Source organism: Bos taurus, chromosome X (genome assembly GCF_002263795.3).
Source record: "Bos taurus isolate L1 Dominette 01449 registration number 42190680 breed Hereford chromosome X, ARS-UCD2.0, whole genome shotgun sequence".
NCBI lineage: Eukaryota > Metazoa > Chordata > Mammalia > Artiodactyla > Bovidae > Bos > Bos taurus.
This window is the reverse complement of record NC_037357.1, coordinates 79,871,417-79,895,823: the sequence shown is the minus strand read 5'-3', so window position 1 is coordinate 79,895,823 and position 24,407 is coordinate 79,871,417. Positions and strand designations below refer to the sequence as shown.

Genomic DNA, 24,407 nt, shown 5'->3' with positions numbered 1-24,407 from the left:
AAAAATAAAATGGATAACCAACAAGGACCTACTGTATAGCACAGGGAACTCTGCTCAATGTTATGTAGAAGCCTGGATGGAAGAGAGTTTGCGGGAGAATGGATATATATATATGCATGGCTGAGTCCCTTTGCTACCCACCTGAAACTATCACAACACTGTTAATTGGCTATATTCCAATACAAAATAAAAAGTTTAATAAAAAAGATATAGAAGTGAAGCATAGTTGATTTACAATATTGTTAGTTTTAGGTGTACAACAGAGTGATTCAATATTTTTACAGGCTACATTCAATTTTAAGTTATTACAAAACAATGGCTATATTTCACTGTGCTGTACAATACATCCTTGCTGCTTGTCTGTTTTATTATTATTATTTTTACTTTACAATATTGTATTGGTTTTGCCTTACATCAACATGCATCCACCAGTAGTTTGTACATGTTAATTCCATACTCCTGTATTGCCCCCTCCCCCTTCACTTTCCCTATGGGTAACCATTAGTTTGTTCTCTATATCTGTGAGTCCATTTCTGTTGTTATGTACATTGGTTTGTTTACTTTTTTTAGGTTTCACATATAAGGGATAACAGAGTATTTGTCTTCTTCTGTCTGACTTATTTCACTAGTGTAATATTCTCTAGGTCCATCCACGTTACAAATGCAGATTTCATTCTTTTTAATGGCTGAATAATATTCCATTGTGGGCTCAGTGGTGAAGAATCCACCTGCCAATGCAGGAGACATAGGTTTGATCCCTGGTTTGGGAAGATCCCCTGAAGAGGGAAATGGCAACCCACTCCAGTATTCTTGCCTGGGAAATCCAATGGACAGAGGAGCCTGGCGGGCTATAGTCATGTGGGTCACAAAAGATTCAGACATGACTTAGTAACTAAACAACAGCAACATTCCATTGTGTGTATATATACACACATACACACACATTTATGCACACCACATTTTCTTTATCCATTCATCTGTTCACAGGTTGCTTCCCTACCTTGGTTATTCTAAATAATCCTGTTATGAACGTTGGGGTGCATGTATCTTTTTGAATTTTTTTTTCCAGATACATACACAGGAAGGAATTACATGGTAGTATGGTAGTTCTATTTTTAGTTTTTTGAGGAATTTCAATTTACATTCCCACCAACAGTGTACAAGGGTTCCCTTTTCTCCACATCTTCACCAATGTTTGTTATTTGAGGTCTTTTTGAGGCCAGCCATTCTGACAGGTATCAGATGGTATCTCACTGTGGTCTTGATTTGCATTTCTCCAATGATTAGTGGTATTAAGCATCTTTTCATGTGCCTGTTAGACATCTGTATGTCTTCTTTGGAAAAATGTCTGTTTAGGACTTCTGCCCATTTTTAATTGAGATTTTTTTTTTATACTGAGTGTATGAGCTGTGTATATATTGATCATATCCTTTGCAAGTATTTTCTCCCATTTCATAGTTTGTCTCTTCGTTTTGTCAATGGTTTCCTTTGCAGTGCAAAAGTTTTTATGATTAACTACACCCCATTTATTTGTTTTTGCCTTTATTTCTTTTGCCTTAGGAGACAGATTTGAAAAATATTTCTATAATTTATGTCACAGAGTGTTCTGCCTATGTTCTCTTCTAGGAGTTTTATGGTTTTAGGTCTTACATTTAGGCCTTTAATCCATTTTTAGTTTATTTTTGTATTTGGTGTGCAGAAATGTTCTAATCTCATTGTTTTACATGTGGCTGTACAGTTTTCCCAGCATCACTTATTGAAGAGACTGTCTTTTCTCCATTGTATATTCTTAACTCCTTTGTCATAGATGAACTGACCAGAGGTGTATGGGTTACTTTCTGGGTTCTCTATTCTGTTCCATTGATCTGTGTGTCCGTTGTTTTGGCAGTGCCATATTGTTTAGATTACTGTAGCTTTGAGCATAGTCTGAAGTCAGGGAGCATGATACCCCCCGTTTTGTCCTTTTTTCTCAAGATTGCTTTGGCAGTTCAGGGTCTCTTGTGGTTCCATACAAATTTTAGGATTATTTATTCAAGTTCTGTGAAAAATGTCATGAGTATTTTGATAAGAATTGCCTCAAATCTGTAGATCACTTTGGGTGTATGGACATTTGAACAATATTAATTATCCCAATCCAAGAACAGGAAAAAATCTTTCCATTTCTTTGTATAATTTTAAAATTGCTTCATCAATGTTTTATAGTTTTCAGAGTAACCTAGGTATTTTATTCTTTTCATGTGATTTTATTCAGGATTGTTTTCTTGCTTTATCTTTCTGATAGTTCATAATTAGTGTATAGAAAAGTAACAGATTTCCGTATATTAGTTTTATATCCTGCAACTTTACTGAAGTCATTTATCAGTCCTAACAGTTTTTTTGGTGAAGAATTTAGGGTTTCTTCTATACAGTATAATCTCATCTGCAAGTAGTGAGTTTTACTTCTTCCCTTCTAATTTGGATGCTTTTTTTTTCTCTTTTTCTGGTCTGATTGCAGTGGCTAGAACTTCCAATGCTACATTAAACAGAAGTAGTGAGAAAGGGCATCCTTGTCTTGTACCTGGTCTTACAAAAAAGACTTCCATTATTTCCTTGTTGAGTATGAGTGAGTTTATCATAAATGGCCTTAATTATGTTGATACATGTTCTCTTTATATCATAATACCATAATGAAGAGCCTGCGTATCACAGTGAAAGATCCTGCATGCCATAATGAAGATCCTGTGTTCTACAACTAATACTGGAGGCAGTCAAATAAATAAATATTAAAAAATAAAGTATCTTATCTGATATTAATACAGGCATTCCAGTTTTCTTTTGATTAATGTTTGCATAGTGTTTGCATAGAAGTATGTTATTTCATTTCCAAATATATATTTGGAAATAAAAATATAAACCATACATATATTTTATATTATAGATTTATCATTTAATTCCATTATGGTAAGAGAAAATACTTTTTATATTTTAATATTTTTAACCCTTTTCTGGTTTGTTTAGGTTTAGAATGTGGTATATGTTCAATGATCCACATGCATCTGAAAATAAATGTGTATTCTGGTGTAGAGCATTCTATGTCAATTAGATCAAGTTGACTGATAGTATTACTTATGTCTTCTACACCCTTGTTGAGTATCTATTGACTTATTATACTGATTACTGAGTATACTGGAGTCTCCAACCACAGGGTGGATTTCTCTAGTCTTCCTTTCAGTTCTATCAGCTTTTGCTTCATGTATTTTCAAGTTCTGTCATTAGGTAAATTACACATTTAGGATAGTTATGTTGTCATGCTTAATTGATCACTTTTTCATTATATCCCTCCTTATCCCTAGTGATATTCCTTGTTTTAAAGCATCTTTTCTGGGGATTTCCCTGATGGTCCAGTGGTTAAGAATCTGCCTTCCAATGCAGGGGATGCAGGTTCAATCCCTGGTCAGGGAACTAAGAGCCCACATGTAGTAGGGCAACTAAGTCCATGTGGCACAACTACTGAGCCAGTGCACAACCAGAGAAGCCTGCATGCCATAATGAAGAGCCTGCGTATCACAATGAAAGATTCTGCGTGCCATAATGAAGATCCTGTGTTCTGCAACTAATACTGGAGGCAGTCAAACAAATAAATATTAAAAAAAAAGTGTCTTATATGATATTAATATAGGCATTCCAGTTTCCTTTTGATTAATGTTTGCATAGTGTATCATTTTCAGTTCCTTTTATTTTTAACTTATCTATATATTCATATTTAAGTGAGTTTCTTATAGACAGCATGCAGTTGATGTTGATTTTTTAGCCAATCTTATATTCTTTTTTTCTTTTCTTGATCTTTTAATTGGTGTATTTAGATCACAAGTGATCAAACTACAGTCTGTGGGCTGGCCATTTGTTTGGCAATAAAGTTTTATGGGAATAGAGTCATGTCCATTTGTTTAAATATTATCTATGTCTATTTTCCTGCCTGTAATGGCAGAGTTGAGTAGCTGTGTCTGAGACCCTATGGCCTGCTGGCCTAAAATATTTATTAATATTATTGGCCCTTTAAGAAAAGTGCCTTGACCTCTGATTTATACCATTTATATTTAATGCAATTATTGACATAGTTGGATATTCTTGAACTTCATTAAAATTAATTTTTTTGTTGTTGTGTTAGTTTTCAGTTGTGTCTGACTTTGCAACCCCATGGACTATAGCCTGCCAGGCTCCTCTGTCCATGGAATTCTCCAGGCAAGAATACTGGGGTGGGTTGTCATGCCCTCCACCAGGGGATCTTACCAACATCTTACCTACGTCTCCTACATTGCAGGTAGATTCTTTATCAACTGAGCCACCAGGGAAGCCCAAAATTAATTATACTTAGAACAGTTAGAAAATCAAGAAAAATACTATAAACTTTAAGATATTTAGTTCACTTAAAATGTTAAACTGATATTACATTGAGTTAATAAATGGATAATAGATACCAAGATAACTTTTCAGTAAAACCAAATACTTTCATTACTAAGCATAGTTTTAAGTTTATATACTATTGTTTCTTATTTTTATATGCTATAGAGAGGCAATATCTTTGGGTTAAAGAATGTGTTCATTTTTCCTCTTTAAAAGGGATGAAGGTAGTCAGAGAAAGTTGTGCTGTGTGTTCATGAACTCTGCTAGTCTGCTACACTACTAGTGAGTGAGAGATGGGTCTCAATTACACCTAAGTTTTCTCTTTGAAATAAAAATTATTTTGGTTAAAAGTACAATTAAAACAAGTGGTTGAGATTATATTATGAGCAATAGCGTCAAATGGATATATGCCTTTGTTTTTAAAGGAAAATGCAGTTTACTCCCAAATCAGTGGTTCTCAAACTTTCTGTTCTCAGGACCCCCATGTACTCTGAAAAACTTATCAAAGAGATTTTTCATATGCAGGTTATAACTATTGATATTTACCATTTTAGAAATTAAAACAAAATTTAAATATATTTCCTGATTGAATTAATTTGAGATGAAGTCACTGTGTGTTAATGTCAATTAAAAAGTAATTGTATTTTGAAAGTGAATGAGAAGAGGGAGGTGGGAGGGACGTTCAAGTGGGAGGGGACATGGGTAAACCTATGGCTGATTCATGTTGATGTTTGGTAGAAACCAACATAATACTGTAAAGCAATTATCCATAAACAAAATTTTAAAAAATGAATGAGAAGATTGTTTCACAGTTTTGAAAAGCTCCTTAATGCCTGACTTAACAGAAATAGCTAGATTCTGTATTTTCTTCTGCATCCAATCTTATTACAGTATCACACATCATGTAGCCTCTGAAAAACTGTCTTAGTCTTTTCATAAAGCTAGTTTTGACAGGCAGATCCCCTAAAAGGTTGTCAGTTTGTTCAAGAATATAAAAGAGCATAATGAAGGACAAATCTGGAAAGTAAATTTCATTTGCCCTAGTTTAAACCTGAGTCTAAAATAAAGCTCTGTAATGTATTAAAATGGAGCAAAGTTATCTTGATTTTTTTTGATGGGCTTGCTTCCTTAGTTTACTAAATGATGGTTTCACTTATACTACAAGTCTATTCTTTGCCTTGTATGTAATCTACCTAGATAGCAGATTTTGTGTTTTACCAGAATAATTTTTTGATCTTTATTATCTTTGTGATGTCGTTATTTTTGATCATTTAATGACAAAAAGATTAAGAAAAAAGTTTTCTAATTTATTGAAGAGCTAAAGTTCTTTAGAATTGTGTTATTTTCTACACTTATTTGTAAATGTGTTATTGTCATTTTGCTTAGATGGGTAACCAAGTACTGTTTCTCAGGCACCCACAATTGTATTTTAATCAAGTGCCCAACTGCCTCTAACAACTCTTAGTTCTGCCCTGAAAAGTCACATCCCAAATATAGAAAATATAAAACAATGTTTTCAGGATATCTTCTAAACTAAAATTATCTTTGAGATTCCCAAAAGGGCCCCTGGAAAACTGCAAAAATTCATCCTTTCTCCTCATAAAGAGAGGAAATGTAAGAAGTAATTAGGTTTGTTTGATGGGTTACTATTGCTAAGAGTTGCATGAGAAGAGTTTCAAAATCAGAAGAGATGCTTAGCCTTCTCTACGTTAAATTTTTATAGGTAAAATATTAATATAAAAATTTCAGAAATTTTACTCTTTATGGGCAGTTCCTGGAGATTTCTGACTGTCTTCTCTGTTCCTAGTATATTTTTACCTTCAGATAAACATAAATCATACATTTTATGAATAATTTTCAAAAATGGATAGAATATGTAGATAGGGGATCAACAAGGAAATAAGAGGATGCCAACAACACTATAAACCAATTAGAACTAACAGATGTTATATATAATACTCTATCCGACAACAGAAGAAAACACTTTATGCTCAAGTGCTAATGGAATATTCTCCAGTAGAGACCATATATCTGGCTACAAAATAAGTCTCAATAAATTTAATAAGACTAAAATCCCATAGAGTATATTCTCTGACCATAATGGAATGAAGCTAGAAATCCATAACAGAAAGAAAACTGGAAAAGTCACAAGTATGTGGAAATTAAACAACAAGCATTGGGCCAAAAGAAAAAACAATCACAAGAGAACTTAGAAAAATACCTAGAGATGGTTGGTAACAAAAACAAAACATAATGAAATTTATGGGATGTAGTAAAAACAGTACTGAAAGGAAGACTTGTAACTATAAACATCCATAAAGGAAGAAAAATTTTAAAGCAATACCACAACTTTAAACCATGAGGAAGTAGAAAAAAGAGCAAAACAAATTCAAAGCTACTAGAGAAGTGAAATAATAAAGAGCAGAGAAAAATGAATTGGAGGATAGAAAAATAGAGAAAATCAATGAAACCAACAATTTGAAGAGATTTAAAAAATTGACAAAATTTTAGCTACACTGACAATAAGAGAAGTTCATTATTATAATCAGATCCTAGTAATTCAAAGAGAGGCTTCAAAAGAGGGGACATTATAACTGACTTTACAGAAATAAAAAGGATTACAAGAGATTACTATGAACTATTGTATGCCAACAAATTATAGATTTCCTAGATGAAACAACAAATTCTTTTCTTTAATTTTTCCCTTAGTTTTAACCTAATGTCCTTTTTCTTTTTTAAAAATTTATTTTTAACTGGAGGATAACTGCTTTACAATTTACAATGTGTCCGTTTCTGCCATACAACAACATGAATCAGCCAAAAGTATACCTATATTCCCTCCCTCTTGAACCTCCTTCCCACCCCTCACCCCATCCCACCCCTCTAGGTTGTCACAGAGCACCAGGCTAAGCTCCCTGTGTTATACAGCAACTTTCCACTAGCTATCTTTTTTATATACAGTAATGTATATGTTTTAATGATACTCTCTCAATTCGTCCAAAGCGCTATATTTTCCCCACTGTGTCCACAAGTCTGTTCTCTATGTCGGCATCTCTATCCCTGCCTTGCAAATAGGTTCATCAGTACCATTTTGCTAAATTTCATATACATGCATTAATGTATGATATTTTTCTCTGACTTATCTTGTATAACAGGCACTAGGTTCACCCACCTCACCAGAACTGACTCAAATTCGTTCCTTTTTATGGCTGACTAATATAAAGAAGGGTGAGTGCTGAAGAATTGATGCTTTTGAACTGTGGTGTTGGAGAAGACTCTTGAGAGAGTCCCTTGGAGATTCCAAGCAGTCCATCTTAAAGGAGATCAGTCCTGGGTGTTCATTGGAGGAACTGATGTTGAAGCTGAAACTCCAATACTTTGGCTACCTGATGAGAAGAGTTGACTCATTTGAAAAGACCCAAATTCTGGGAAAGATTGAGGGCAGGAGGAGAAGGGGACAACAGAGGATGAGATGGTTGGATGGCATCACTGAATCGATGGACACGGGTTTGGGTGGACTCCGGGTGTTAGTGATGGACAGGGAGGCCTGGCGTGCTGTGGGTCATGGGGTCGCAAAGAGTCGGACATGACAGAGCAACTGAATTGAACTGAATATTCCTTGTTCCCCTTCATGGATCACAGCCCGGTCATGGTGAAAGAGCTTGTGTAACTCAATGAAGCTATGAGCCATTCCCTGCAGGACTACCCAAGATAGATGGGTCATAGTGAAGAGTTCTGATAAAACATGGTCTACTGGAGGAGGAAATAACAACCCACTCCAGTATTCTTGCCTAGAGAACCCCATGAACAGTATGAAAAGGCAAAAGGATATGACACTGGAAGATGAGCTGCCCAGGTCAGAAGGTGTCCAATGAGGTACTGGGGAAGAGTGGAGGGAAATTACTAATAGCTCCAGAAAGAATGAAGTGGCTGGGCCAAAGCGCAAACAATGTTCAGTGTCTGGTGTCTGGTGGTGAAGGTAAAGTCTGATGCTGTAAAGCACAATATTGTATAGGAACCTGGAATGTTCGGTTCATGAATCAAGGTAAATTGGACATGGTCAAGCAGGAGATGGCAAGATTGAACATCAACATCTTAGGAATCAGTGAACTAAAATGGATGAGAATGGGAGAATTTAATTCAGATGATCATTATATCTACACTGTAGGCAAGAATCCCTCAGAAGAAATGGAGTAGCCCTCATAGTCAACAAAAGAGTCCAAAATGCAGTACTGGGTGCAATCTCAAAAATGACAGAATGATCTTTATTCGTTTCCAAGGCAAACCATTCAATATCACAGTAATCCAAGTCTATGCCTCAAACACTAATGCTGAAGAAGCTGAATAGTTCTATGATGACCTTCTAGAACTAATGCCAAAAAAAGATGTCCTTTTCATCATAGGGGATTAGAATGCAAAAGGAGGAAATAAAGAGATACCTGGAATAACAGGCAAGTTTGGCCTTGAAGTACAAAATGAAGCAGGGCAAAGGCTAACAGAGTTTTGCTGAGAGAACACACTAGTCACAGCAAACACCCTCTTCCAACAACACAAGAGATGACTCTACATATGGACATCACCAGATGGTCAATACCGAAATGAGATTGATTATGTTCTTCGTAAGTCAAAGATGGAGAAGCTCTATACAGTCAGCAAAAATAAGACCTGGAGCTGACTATGGCTCAGATTATGAACTCTTTTATTGCAAAATTCAGGCTAAATTGAAGAAAGTAAGGGAAACCACTAGGCTGTTCAGGTATGACCTAAATCAAATCCTTAATGATTATACAATGGGGATGATGAATAGATTCAAGGGATTAGATCTGGTAGGCAGAGTGCCTGAAGAACTATAGATGGAGGTTCAAAAACATTGTACAGGTGGCAGTGACCAAAAACATTCCAAAGAAAAAGAAATGCAACTAGGCAAAGTAGCTTTCTGAGAAGGCTTTACAAATAGCTGAGGAAAGAAGAGAAGAGAAAGGCAAGGGGAGCCAGACATCCTGGAGTATGAAGTCAAGTGGGCCTTAGGAAGCATCACTATGAAAAAAGCTTGTGGAAGTTATGGAATTCCAGCTATTTCAAATCCTAAAAGATGATGTTGTTAAGTGATGCACTCAATATGCCAGCAAATTTGGAAAACTCAGCAGTGGCCACAGGACTGGAAAAGGTTGGTTTTCATTCCAATCCCAAAGAAGGGCAATGCCAAAGAATGTTCACACTACTGTACAATTGCACTCATTTCACATGCTAGCAATGTTATGCTCAAAATCCTTCAAGCTAGGCTTCAACAGTATGTTAAGAGAGAACTTACAGATGTATATACAAGCTGGGTTTCAAAGAGGCAGAGGAACCAGAGATCAAATTGCCAATGTTCATTAGATCATGGAGAAGGCACGGGAATTCCAGAAAAACATCTACTTCTGCTTCATTGACTATGCTAAAGCCTTTGACTGTGTGAATCACAACAAATTGTGGAGAATTCTAAAAGACATGGGAATACCAGACTACCTTACCTGTCTCCTGAGAAACCTGTATGTGGGTCAAGAAGCAACAGTTAGAACCGGACATGGAACAACTGATTGGTTCAAAATTGTTAAAGGAGTATGACAAGGCTGTATATTGTCACCTTGCTTACTTAACTTCTATGCAGAGTACATCATGCAAAATGCCAGGCTGGATGAATCACAAGCTGGAATTAAGACTGCTGGAGGAAATATCAACAACCTCAGATATGCAGATGATACTATTCTAATAGCAGAAAGTGTAAAGCAACTGAAGAGCCTTTTGATGAAGGTGAAAGTGAGTCAAAAAGCTGGCTTAAAACTCAACATTCAAAAAACTAAGATCATGACATCTGGTCCCATCTCTTCATGGCAAATAGAAGGAGAAAAAGTCTAAGCAGTGACAAATTTTATTTTCTTGGGCTCTAAAATCACTGTGGATGGTGACTGTAACCATGAAATTAAAAGATATTTGTTCTTTGGAAGGAGAGCTATGACAAACCTAGATAGTATATTAAAAAGTAGTGACATCACTTTGCCAACAAAGGTCCGTATAGTCAAAGCTAGGGTTTTTCCAGTAGTCATGTATGGATGTGAAAGCTGGACCATAAAAAGGGCTGGGTGCAGAAGAACTGATGCTTTTGAATTGTGGTGCTGAAGAATACTCTTGAGAGCCCACTGGACTGTAAGGAGATCAAACCACTCAATTCTAAAGTGAACCTGAATATTCATTATAAGGTCTGTTGCTGAAGCTGAAGCTCCAATTCCCTGGTTACCTAATCGAAGAGCCGACTCACTGGAAAAGACCCCCAGGAAAGACTGAAGGTGAAAGGAGAAGGAGGCAACAGAAGATGAGATGATTAGATGGCATCACTGACTCATTGACATGAATTTGATCAAACTCCAGGAGACAATGAAGGACAGGGGAGCCTGGTGTGCTGTGTGCTGTGGTCCATGGGGATGCAGAGTAGAACACTACTGAACAACTGAACAACCACAACAAATAATCCATCATCCTTGGAGCTATACCTAGTAGTCTTTGGCATATAATTCTTTTCATATATTGCTGGATTTTTTCCAGCTTCATTGAGATGTATTTGACATATAACATTATGTATATTTAAGGTGTACAATGACATGGTTTTATACATGTATATACTGTGAAATGATTACCAAAATAAGGCTAGTTAACATATCCATTACTTCATATAGTTGCCATTTGTGTTTGTGTGTGTGAGGGGTGAGAACATTTAAGATTTACTCTCTTGCCAACTTTCAAAGTATACAATTCAGTATTGTTAACTACAGTCACAACGGTGTACATTAGGTCTCTCAAAACTTATTCATTCTATATCTAGAAGTTTGTACCCTGTGACCACCATCACATGTTCCCCCATGCCCCTGGCTCCTGGCAACCAACAATCTACTCTCTGTTTCTCTGAGATTTTTTTTTTCTAAGATTCCACATATAAGTTAGGTCTAACAGTATTTGTGTTTTTCTGTCTTATTTCACTCAGCATAATGTCCTCCAGGTATTCATCCATGTTGTTACAAATGGCAGGATTTCTTTCTTTTATAAGGCCAAATAGTTAATTGTGTGTGTGTGCATACATATACATATATATACATATATATATATGTATGTCATATTTTCTTCATTCATTCATCCTTCAATTAATACTTAGACTATTTCCATGTCTTGACTATTGTGAGACATGAACACGGGGATGCAGATACCTCTCTGCAATAGTGATTTCATTTCCTTTAGATATATACTCAGTACTGAGGTTTTTGAAGATGGTTGCTCTATTTTTGCTTTTTTGAGGAACGTGTACATTGTTTTCCATAGTGGCTGTACCAATTTACATTCCCATCAACAGTGCAAAAGAATTCCCTTTTCTCCACATCTTCCTTGTCTTTTCAATAATAGCCATTCTTTTAAATAGTTTTAGGTTCACAGCAAAATTGAGTGGAAAGTATAGAGCATTCCCATATATACCCTATCCCCCACTGCACACAACTTCCTCCACTATTAACATCCTGCACCATAGTGGTACATTTGTTACAATCAGTGAATCTACATTGACACACCACTTTTACCCAAATTCCATGTTACATTAGGATTCACTCTTGGCATTGTACATTCTATGGATTTTGACAAATGTATAATAACATGTATATACCACTGTAGTATCATACAGAATAGTTTCACTGCCCTAAAAGTTTCTTGTGTTTTATCTATTTATTCCTCCCTCTTCAGTTCATGCTGACAACCAAAGATCTTTTTATTGTCTTCATAGTTTTGTCTTTTTTATAATGTCATATAGTTGGAATCATATAGTATGTGGCCTTTACAGATTGGCTTCTTTCACTTAGTAATATGCATTTAAGTTACCTTCATGTCTTTTCATAGTTTAATAGCTCGTTTCCTCTTAGTTCTGGACAATATTTCATTGTTTGGACATTCCACAGTTTATTTGACTATTCACCTACTGAATGGTATCTTGGTCGCTTCCAAGTTTTAGCAATTGTGACTAAAGTTGCTATAAACATCCATGTGCAGGTCTTTTCATGGACATAAGTTTTCAATTTATTTGCATAAATAACAGGGAGCACCGCTGCTGGATTGTATAGCAAGAGTATGTTTAGTTTTGTAAGACACTGCCAAGCTGTTCTTCAAAGTGGCTATACCATGTTGCATTCCTGTCAGCAATGAATGAGAATTCCTATTCTTTCACATATTCACCAGCATTTGGTGTTGTCAGTGTTTTGAATTTTTGTCATTCTAATAAGTGGGTAGTGGTATCTCATTGTTTACATTTGTAAGTCTCTAAAGACATAGATAGATATAGCTATATAAAGAGAATCTAGCTGTGTTCCTAGAATGAAGAAACTGATTTTCAGTAGACAGCTAGCATTCTGACATACTTTTTAAATAAAAGGCACTAAAGGTATAAATTTCACTCTGAGCACTACTTTAGTAATTTAGATTCTGTTATGAGGTATTCTAAGCATCATTTTCTAGATATTTCATATTGCTGCTGCTGTTGTTTAGTCGCTAAGCCAAGTCCAACTCTTTTGCAACTCAGTGGACTGTAGCCTGCCAGGCTCCTCTATCCATGGAATTTTCCAGGCAAGAATACTGGAGTGGGGCTGCCATTTCCTTCTCCAGGGGATCTTCCTGATACAGGGATCAAATCCAAGTCTCCTGCATTGGCAGGCAGAGTCTTTACCACTGAGCCAGCAGGGAAGCCCAGATATTCCATAGATACTTTTGTTTTTTAAAATGTCCAAGTGGTAAAGCATTCTGTTTCCTAATTCCATTATTAACTTCTAGTTTTACTGCATTGTCAAACATTGTGGTCAGATAATGCTATTTGTTTTATTTTTAGAATTTATTCAGGTTTTTTTTTTTTCATTCAGGTTTTTCTTGTGATCAATTCTATCAATGTTCAAAGGGCACATGAAAAGAAAATGAGTTTTCTATTATCAGGCTGCTGCTGCTGCTGCCAAGTCGCTTCAGTCGTGTCCGACTCTGTGCGACTCCACAGACAGCAGCCAACCAGGCTCTGCCGTCCCTGGGATTCTCCAGGCAAGAACACTGGAGTGGGTTGCCATTTCCTTCTCCAATGCATGAAAGTGAAAAATGAAAGTGAAGTCGCTCAGTCGTGTCTGACTCTTAGCGACCCCATAGACTGAAGCCTACCAGGCTCCTCCATCCATGGGATTTTCCAGGCAAGAGTACTGGAGTATAAAGTATTTTTTCAGGCTATCTGGTATATTTCTATTAAATCTTCCATACTGAGTATGTTATTTAGGTATTTTCTCTCCTTTCTTTTTATTGTTTTTATTCTTCTAAATGCCTGCCATAGATTGAGATAGGTGAATTAAATTTTATATGTTTATGTTCTTTCTTGTAATTCCTATAGTTTGATATAAACATTCATCAAAGGTATCATGAATATACACATAAAATGACAGCCCAATAATTTTTAAATATAAGGAAACCAAATTCACCATTTTTTAAAATAATACACAATGACCAAATGGATTATTCCAGAAATCCAATGATGACTTAATTTTAGGAAATGTATTATTATTATAATTTAAGATATTAATACTTCAAAAGAGAAAAACCATGTAATGATCTCTAGAGAAGCTTAAAAGACACGTAATTTGGGACTTCCCTGGTGGCACAGTGGATTAGAATCCACCTGCCTATGTAGAGCACACAAGTTCAGTACCTGGTCCAGGAAGATTCGAAATGCCACACAGCAGTTAAGCCTGTGCCTCACAACTACTGAGCCTGAGCTCTAGAGCCCATGGACACCAACTATTAAGCCTGAGTGCTGAAGCCCATGCACCCTAAAGCCTGCATACTACAATTACTGAGCCTATGTGTTGGTTACAACAACTGAAACCTGCACACCTACAGCCCGTGCTCCGCATCAAGAGAAGCCACTGAAACAAGAGCCTGTGTACTGTAACAAAGAGTAGCCTCCGCTCATCACAACTAGAGAAAGCCCGTGCAAAGCAATAAAGAGCCAGCATAGCCAAAGTAAATAAATAAATTAATAAAAAATAAAAGGCATGAAATTCAATTCAGTATGTATATATTTTTAAAAAATTCTAACTAAAACAGGAATAGATGGACACAATATAATAAAGTCTATATAATAATACCATCCTTAATTAGGATACCATAGCAAGCTACTATATAGCTTCTAATGGTTTACTACTACACAGGTTATTTCATTACAAAATGTTAACAGTATCTGATATTATCATTGTGGTTTGGAAGATTCTGTATCCTACATTTAGTCAAAGTCAAAATTTGTTTAAATTAGATATCAAATCCAGTGACTTAAGAGCAATAAAGTCATATTGAACAATGATGGTACTATTTTTATACTCAACACTACAATGAAAATCAAGATTAAAATATATTCTTGGGACTTCCCCTGGTAGTCCAGTGGCTAAAACTCTTTGCTCCCAATGCGGGGGCCCAGGTTTGATCTCTTGTCAGGGAACTAGATCCCACATGCCACAACTGAAGATCCTGCATGCTGCAACTAAGACTCAACACAGCCAAGTAAATAAATATTTTAAAAAATATTCTTACTCTAAGTAGTGTGTCAAAGATTTAAAATACAAAATACAAACATAGAGTGGGGAAAAGCTAGTTCTTAAAGGATCATTTGGCTGGTTATCAAGTATTTCAGTGGCACAAATTTCTGTTGATAAAAGACTAGGTTATTCAGATCCAAAACCCCCTTTATAACCATGTTACCATACTCCCAGTCCCACTGTACCTGTTGTTTTCAGGACATTCCAGATGTCTCTGCATTTACGGATCAGATCAAGTGCACGATTTAGGAAGCAGTTCTGTTTGGTAAGAAAGTAATGAGAAAATTAGTCTCAACCAAACAAAACTTTAAGCAAATAAAAATCATATCATTAAAAGCAGTAAAAAATTAAACTAGAAAAATCGAAGTATAAACTGAATATTTTTGGATTTATATATAAATATTAGCCTCTATTTTTTTTCTCTTTCCTTTTCTCCCCCTAGTTTTATTGAGGTACAATTGATATAACAGCACTGTTTAAGATGCATAGCATAATCACTTAACTTATAGGAAATTGAGGATTAAACAGAAAATCTTGAGTAGTATCAATTTTAATAATCTAGGACAGAAGAAAATTGCTTCCAGAATGGTGATATGAGGAGATCTATGGATCTTCTCCCCAGCAAAACTACCATAACTGGTGAAAATGATAAAACATAATCATGTAAAGTCTCAGAAAATTGCCCTAAGGGCATATATTAATAGCCAATGGGGAAACATCTATTCCAGGAAATCTTCTAAAGTCTCAGTAAGAACAGTGAGTACCTGTAGCTGTTGAGCCATGATCTGGCCAACTCCCCTCCCCAGTTCAGTATGATGTAAATGTACTTTAGGTGGGTATAACCAAGAGGATAGGGCTCACTATACCCTCAGCTTCCAGGCTAGGGATGACCGTAAGGGGCATGTTGCCAGGACTTCTCATTCCCCTCCCCAAGACCTGTATTGCATGAATATGTGCTGTGCTTAGTTGCTCAGTCATGTGTGACTCTTTGAGACCCTATGGACTGTAGCCTGCCAGGCTCCTCTGTTATGGGGACTCTCCAGGCAAGAATACTAGAATGAGTAGCCTATCCCTTCTCCAGGGGAACTTTCTGACCCCGGAATTGAACCAGGGTCTCCTGCATTGCAGTTGGATTCTTTACCAGCTGAGCTACCAGGGAAGCCCGAGTTCTATTATAAACAAGCACAATTAAGAAGCCTGGCACTCTTTTCTTCTACCCAGTCCCTCCAAGCACTGCAGTTGAAAATACTGGGTCACAATGGCCCTCACCTCAGCTTCCTTATAAGAGAGTTTCCATGCTCATAGAGGCAAGTTAAGAATGTTAGGGACTATGACTTTTGCTAGATCCTGATTTACAGAGCTGTATTGTCATTCTGATACAAATGGGTCATGGTCCCTGCCTCTAGCTCCAAAGCAGTGTATAGAGTTTCTGCTCAGGAGGAGAGGAAGGTCATCAGAAGAGTGAGCTCTGCAGTCACCCTAAAGAGACTGACTGACATTTATTGAAATAGAGCTTGGGGAAGTTCAAGTCTAAAGACACTATAAAAAAAAAAAGTGAAGATTTTGGTGTGGGCAGTTAAGAGGAAGCTGGTAACTCAGTGATAATGACAAGCCAAACAGTAGAATACAAGTTTACAGAGAGAACTAAGGGGAAGAGAAAGCTAAGATTACTTACCCCTTCAAAGGGGCCTTACATTAATTGGATCAGACTGTGGAGCAATTTATACCAGAGTATTTTCAAACGTGCATGCGTGCATGCACACATGCACGTACATGTGCGCATGCACACATGCACGTACATGTGCGTGCGTGCGCACACACACACACACACACACACCAGTCACCTAGTAATTCATCAAGCCTTACACCTGTGTATGATACCAACAGAAGACCACTCAGAAGCTTAACGGAGAAGGCAGTGGCACCCCACTCTAGTACTCTTGCCTGGAAAATCCCATGGACGCAGGAGCCTGGTAGGCTGCAGTCCATGGGGTCGCTAAGAGTCAGGCACAACTGAGCCACTTCACTTTCACTCTTCACTTTCATGCACTGGAGAAGGAAATGGCAACCCACTCCATTGTTCTTGCCTTGAGAATCCCAGGGACAGGGGAGCCTGGTGGGCTGCTGTCTATGGGGTCGCACAGAGTCAGACACGACTGAAGCAACTTAGCAGCAGCAGCAGCAGCAGCAGAAGCTTAACAGGGTGATCATGGAAAGCGATACTCAAAAATAACCCTGCTAAAACTACTTTCATTCCTTTCCAGAGGAGGGGTCATGGTGACTACAAAGGCAAAGACTGCGATCTCTGAGGAATAACATTAGATGCTCTATACTATTATACAGCTGCAGAAATAAGACTGCACTGAACTAGCCCAGACAAGTCACTAATCAAACAAACAAGCACATATTAACAAGTCCCAGAGAGGGGGAATCAGTACCCAAAGATGTTCCAAAATATTATGCAAAATGTTCAGTTTTCAACAAAGAATTATAAAATATGCAAAGAAACAAGAAAGTATGACCCATACACAGGAATAAAGTAGGCAACAGGAACTGACTTTTGAAAGGTCCAATATTGGAAATTAGCAGACACAGGTTTCAAAGCAGCTGTTTCAAATATGTTAAAACAATTAAAGGAAACCACACTTAAAAAAGGAAGGCAAGATGACAATGTCAGGAAATGTAGAATATTGATTAAAAAGGCAGTGGGATAATATATTCAATGTGATGAAAGAAAACAGGCAACCAAGAATCTAATACCCAGCAAAATTCTCTCTCAGAACTGAAAGAAAAATAAAGAAATTCCCAGATTAAAAAAAGTTGCATCTTTTTGCTAGCAGAACCATTTACAAAAATGCTAAGAGAAGTTCTTCAGGCTGAGAGCATGTGACACCAATAGCAATTTGAATACAAATGAAAAAACAAAGTGCACTGATAATATATTTCTTTTCTTATTTTAAAATACTGTGTAAAACTATGTATAGTTTATTTTTATACCTAAAAGATATACACAGACCATTTCATCAACCCAAGAACAAATTAGATTCTTTCTCAAGCACACATGGCACTTTATCCAGGACAGACCATATGTTAGACCACAACACAAACTTCAAATACATTTAAAATAACTTGAAGTCAGACAAAGTATGTACTCTGTCTACAGTGGAACAAGATTAGTTCTTCTACAGGAATTAAGGCCTCTATCTAGGTGGAGGATGATAACCTTAGGCTGAGGACAAGCATGTGGACCCCAGACTGGTTGGAACCAGAAGGCTAGTATCAGACTGAGATGATGACCATTCTATTACCTCACCACCAGCCAATCAGAGAAGAGCTACATACTCTGCAGTGCCACTTCCCCAAATGTTGCCTCAAAAAACTTCCCTGAAACCCACTGGGGAGTTCAGGTCTTCTGAGCACGAGCCACTCATTCTTCTTGCATGGCCTTGTAATAAGCCTTTCTCTGCTCCAAACCCTGACATTTCAGTTTGTTTGGAATGAATTTCAGTTTGACAACACCCTTACTTATAAAGAAGCCAAAACGGTTGTTTTGGTTTTGCTCTGAGGCTTGTAGATTTTTTTTCATCTTCTTTTACTATGGAAAAGTTTCTAAAAAGAGGTCCCTTTACTACTCAGAACAAGGGCTTTATATCCTTTATCTCTAGTAACTAGCAGAGTACTTGGTACTCACATGTTTTTTTGAGTTGAACTCAACAATGGAAAAGAAAGGAAAGAAAATATGTTGACAGAGATGTATTGATAGCTTGTTTCAGATGTGAAGAATCATATAAAAGAACATATTAACAGAAGGAACAGAATTAAGCAGCAAGAAGGATTTTGGACCAATTGGAAAGAAAAGAAGCTGGCAAGTATGGAAAATTAGGAAGTTTTCTTTGGCTAGGTAAGAGAAAAAAACCAGAGAGATCCAGAAGTTAAAATCATACAAACATGCTAGAAGTCCAATTTGGTGACAAATTTCCTAACTTGAAAGAAGGAAGGAAAGAACTAAAGACAAATGAGTGAATACTCTGGTATACGGGAGAGTGAGATACTGATGTTGCTATCTCCTTAAAAGGTGTAAAGTTTAAGCTGAGAGTGGGATTCAGGCAAAAGTAGGTATTTTGTTTTCTTGTTGTTAAAACTGAGTTAATGTGCATCACAATAAGCTGTGGAAAATTCTGAAAGAGATGGGAATACCAGACCACCTGACCTGCCTCTTGAGAAACCTGTATGCAGGTCAGGAAACAACAGTTAGAACTGGACATGGAACAACAGACTGCTTCCAAATAGGAAAAGGAGTACGTCAAGGCTGTATATTGTCACCCTGCTTGCTGGGAACCCTGGCATGCTGCAGTCCATGGGGTCACAAAGAGTGACTGAACTGAACTGAATGATAAAATATTCAAGAATGTGGGTCAAAGAAAGCAAATGCAATTGAGTGACAATAAATAGTTCAGTTCAGTTAGTCATGTCCGACTCTTTGTGACCCCATGGACTGCAGCATGCCAAGCTTCCCTGTCCATCACCAACTCCCTGAGCTTGCCCAAACCCATGTCCACCGAGTTGGTGATGCCATCCAACCATCTCATCCTCTGTCGTCCTCTTCTCCTGCTTTCAATCTTTCTCAGCATCAGGGTTAGAGTTTCAGCTTCAGCATCAGTCCTTCCAACGGATATTCAGCACTGATTTCCTGTAGGATTGACTGGTGGGATCCCCTTGCTCTCCAAGGGACTCTCAAAAGAGTTTTCTCCAACACCACAGTTCAAAAGCATCAATTCTTTGGTGCTCAGCTTTCTTTACAGTCCAACTCTCACATCCATACATGACTACTGGAAAATCCATAGCTTGGACTAGATGGACCTTTGTTGGCAAAGTAATGTCTCTGCTTTTTAAAATGCTATCTAGGTTGATCATAGCTTTTCTTCCAAGGAGCAAGCGTCTTTTAATTTCATGACCGCAGTCACCATCTGCAGTGATTTTGGAGCCCAAGAAAATAAAGTCTGTCACTGTTTCCATTGTTTCCCTATCTACCTGTCATGAAGTGATGGGACTGGATGCCATGATCTTAGTTTTTTGAATGTTGAGTTTTAAGCCAACTTTTTCACTCTCTTTTTTCACTTTCATCAAGAGGCTGTTTAGTTCTTCACTTTCTGCCATAAGGGTGATGTCATCTGTGTATCTGAAGTTAAGTTGCCTCAGTCGTGTGGGACTCTTTGCAATCCCATGGACCGCCTACCAGGCTCCTCTGCCCATGGAATTTTCCAGGCAAGAGTACTGGAGTGGGTTGACATTTCCTTCTCCAGGGGATCTTCCCAACGCAGGGATCGAACCCAGATCTCCCTCACTGCAGGCAGCTGAGGTTACTGATACCTCTCCCGGCAATCTTGATTCTAGCTTGTGCTTCATCCAGCCTAGCATTTCGCATGATGTACTCTGTATATAAATGAAATATCAGGGTGACAATATACAGCTTGATGTACTCCTTTCCCAATTTGGAACCAGTCTGTGACAATAAACAAGTCAGCTAAATAATTCCAGATGGCTAACAAAACTGTGGAAGTGGAACTTCCCTGGTGGTCCAGTGGTTAAGAATTTGCCCTGCAATGCAGGGGGTGTGGTTTGATCCCTCCTTGGGGAACTGAGTTCCCAAATGCTGAAGAGCGACTAAGTCCGTGTGCCACAACTACTGAAGTGCATGCCACACCTAGAGAGTCCATGCACCTCAACGAAAGATCCTGTATGTTGCAGCTAAGACCCAACACAGCCAAATGGGAAAAAAAATGCTGTGGAAGTAAATGTGTTTCCTTAGAGAATGTGTGAAAGGAAACAGAAGTAGAACAACCTATGGACCACTTGTGATCACAGGGAGATGATGAAGATAAAGAATATTTAAAAGCAGATTCACAAAGAGCGGTCCGTGGCAAGGGGCATTTTAAAAGAAGAGGCTAAGCCAAATATTACCTTTCCTTAGAAAGGAATTACAAATCTTTGAAATCAAGATATCGCCAGAATGGAGGAAAAAATTCTAAAAAGAGAATCAAAAAGAATTGCATGAAGGAAGGCAAACATACCAAACAGTACACTGAATGCTTGCATTTTCTTTGAAGGTTGCACGTTACCTGTTCAAAAGCTGTTGAAGCTCTTCTCCCTTGCTGTAGATCAACTGCAGCTGCCATGAGTAGACATGTTTTCTGTGCAATCAGAATTACTTGATCAGAAGGACAAAACAGGGACATCTGATAAGAAATAACCAGAACATCAATGAATAGGGAGAATTCTGCCAGGTGAACACAAACAATCAGAATGAAAATCAGCAACATCCTGTCTGAATGACAAAATTCAGCTGGAAAACCACATCTCACCTTAACGATGATATCGGCTATAACACTGATTTATGGTTTTAATGTTATATTACTTTCTATTTTTTAGCACTTTTTGAGAGATTAAAAAGCTTCATTTCTTCAGAATTTTCCTCTTTCCCAGTGACAAGTACTGTCATTTGGCCCTGTATCTTTATCTAGTGATTTACTTCTTGGCTTATGTTGTAATTTCTAAGTGATTTTTCCCCTGGCAAATAGATTTTCCCTTTGCATTGAATAGAGCTGAAATTAGTACCTATATTGTTCATGGCTGAAAGAGACAATGTCAAATCTTGACAGGCATTAGGATAACTTCATCATTAAACCTTGTACTCTAGCTTTAGAAAAAAACTCCCATGGGGTGTGCTTAGAGTAGGGGGCCTGAAGAAATGAGTCCTCTGTTTATAACACACCCAACAGGAATCTGGGTTCATTGTGACAAGGGGCACAAAACTTGTGGCCTTTCTATGAACAAATACCCAAACACATGTCTCTCTGTAGCTCCACATGGTTGCTGGTAGGACCAGTAGGGCTCAATACTGGAAGAAAACCTACAGTATTTAATAGAGAAGTTTGCCACCTAGAGCTGGTGAGGTACACACATGAGTGGGCCATGGGTGGTCTTATAAAGGCTTTGAACCTCTCTTTCCAAGGAAAGAAAAAGAAAAAATAGATTGCAACAGCATGCCATTCTGGAAAACATAAAACTATGGAGACCATAAAAAGATCAACAGTTGCCAGGAGTTTGGGGGGAGAGGGGAGATGAATACACAGGGTACAGAAGTTTTATGAGCAGTGAAATACTGTGTATCACATTATAATGATGGATATATGTCATTGTACTTTTGTCTAAACCCACAGAATATGCAACACTACTCTCACTTATTAAAGCAAACCCTATGGTGAACTGTGGACTTTGGTAATTATGATGTGTCAATGCATTTCGTTCTTGGTTTTTTTAAAAAAGGTACCACTTAGTTAATAATGGCTATGCATGTGTGGGAAGGGGATATATGGGAAATTTCTGTACCTGTCAATTTTGTTGTAAACCTAAAACTGGTCTAAAAAGTCAAAAAAAAAAAAAAAAAAAAGAATTAACACTCAGGGTAGACATTTTTGGCAAAACTTTTGTTTCCCTTTCATGTGTGTATACATATTACACACAAGATTAACAAAGTTTGTAGGCCACTCTAGCCAAGTTATGCTGGCAAATAAAAGCACAAATTAACCTCAAAAAATAACCTCCCAGCATTGTACTACAATAAAATTCTAGGCTACTTAGGATTCTAACATGGAATTCTACTAGTGCTATCATAAATGTCAAAACTAAAACTGATTTACCTCATTAAATGGCAATTATACTTAAATTTTCAAACATTATTTCTTATGCTCCCCAAATATTTAGTGATCATAATCATCACCATCACTTAACTAAATAGCATTTCAAGATACTCAATCTCGACATCTCAGGTAACTCATATATAAGGTGAAGGAGTTGTGCTAGATTACCTATATAGTCTTTTCCAGTTCTAAAACATTTGATCTATGTCAACATAACAGATTTCATACTCCTGAATGTGTATGAGGGATATTCTTTACCACCTCCCCTTTCATCCTCTCATCAATGCTTGTTCCTTTGCCTGTCATTTAACCTCTACCTTGCAGGCTAATGACTATTTTTAAGTGCTTATAATTGCAAAACAAACTCAAATCCTTATACATAGAGCTTGCTCTCAGAAAAGTTATAAAGCAGATCTAAACTTCTTAGCATCCTTTTAACCTCCTGTTGTCCCCAAATACCTATTCTATATTCCTACAGACTTATATCCAGAACCGTTCCTAATGTTTTGGTAATTTACAACTTCTTAGAGTATTTCCTTCTAAAAATAGTTAGATTTTTATATAGGACTTTGAGAGACTGAAATTCCTTCAAAGATAAAAGAGTAAGTCTCTTATGGTAGAACTTTACACTCCAGGATGGTTGTTTGTGATACTGTGGTATGGGGAGATCTACCTCATGTTCTCATATTATATCCTCTAGGGAGCAAATTCTCCTTAGGTCATTCCTGCTTAAACGTATATTAAGAGTTCCTAGATTAAAAGCCAATCTCACTCTATACTTAGTCCTTGACTATAGCCATAGGGTCATATCCTTGTTGTGGTTCATACATGAGATACCTGTTAGAAGAGACTTACCTTGTAAGAAAGTACAAAAAATTCTCTCATTGACAGTGGATCTTTCTCACACTGCACGGCCAAGTTCCAAGCTGAACATTAACATAAAATAACATAATTATGAAAATTCACTGTTTATTCTGTACCATTATAATCTCCACAGATTTATAATCTCCACATCCTTAATATTAACATACTAATGTGGGGTTTCTCAAGGGTTAAAAAAAGCTAACTTTAGGTTTTTAGAGAAATTTTTTCCAGGTAAACTTAGAGACTTCTATTACTTCCAATCTTTAATTCTAGGACAATGACTAATGGCAATAGTGTTGAATTTTTTTTAAAATCAGGGATATACAATAAATTCTTAGTTGACACGAATCCATCTAAAAAATGAGTATCACATTGAAAGAAAGTTAAAATTAAGCAAAGATCAGGTATATTAGACTCAACGTTCAGGAAAACTGATGGAAAGATTCACATCTTTCATAGAGCTGTGGACATCCCCATTAGGCAACATTCAGCATGATCTTTATCTTGAAAAATCAAAATTAAAATTCAGTGAAACAAGTATTGAGAAATAACTTTTTGAACTTCTAAAACATCAAAGTCATTAAATCTTTCTGTAATTTAAATGTTTTCTATTTTCCATTATACACATAAGTTTCCCAGAAACCAGATTGTTGTATTTATTCCCTTTTCTCCTAGAGACCCAGTAAACCCCATAAAGCAGAAAAAGGTTCATGAAGAACCAGTTAACCTTATAACACTGATGCTTAATTGCTCTTGCTTACTTATCACTGGAGTGTAAATTTTATAAATAGAATCTGCATAAAGTAAATTGCATAACTCATAACCGTATAAC

General features: G+C 37.0%; 1 protein-coding gene and 1 non-coding gene across 3 annotated transcripts in view; one reads left to right on the top strand and one right to left on the bottom strand.

The window, feature by feature from the left end:
• TEX11 (testis expressed 11) overlaps positions 1–24,407 on the bottom strand; it is a 203,971-nt gene that overhangs the window by 35,833 nt on the left and 143,731 nt on the right. For both annotated transcript variants that reach the window (XM_002700044.5, XM_024988612.1), the window contains exons 23-25: positions 23,567–23,637; positions 21,131–21,247; positions 15,197–15,269 (exon numbers count right to left, since the gene is read on the bottom strand). In XM_002700044.5, coding sequence (XP_002700090.2) covers positions 15,197–15,269; positions 21,131–21,247; positions 23,567–23,637 — 261 coding nt within the window. The remainder of the gene's footprint in view (positions 1–15,196; positions 15,270–21,130; positions 21,248–23,566; positions 23,638–24,407) is intronic.
• On the top strand, positions 21,729–21,859 carry LOC112445260 (small nucleolar RNA SNORA11). Its single transcript, XR_003033626.1, has one exon. It is a non-coding gene; the product is annotated as a small nucleolar RNA SNORA11 (small nucleolar RNA).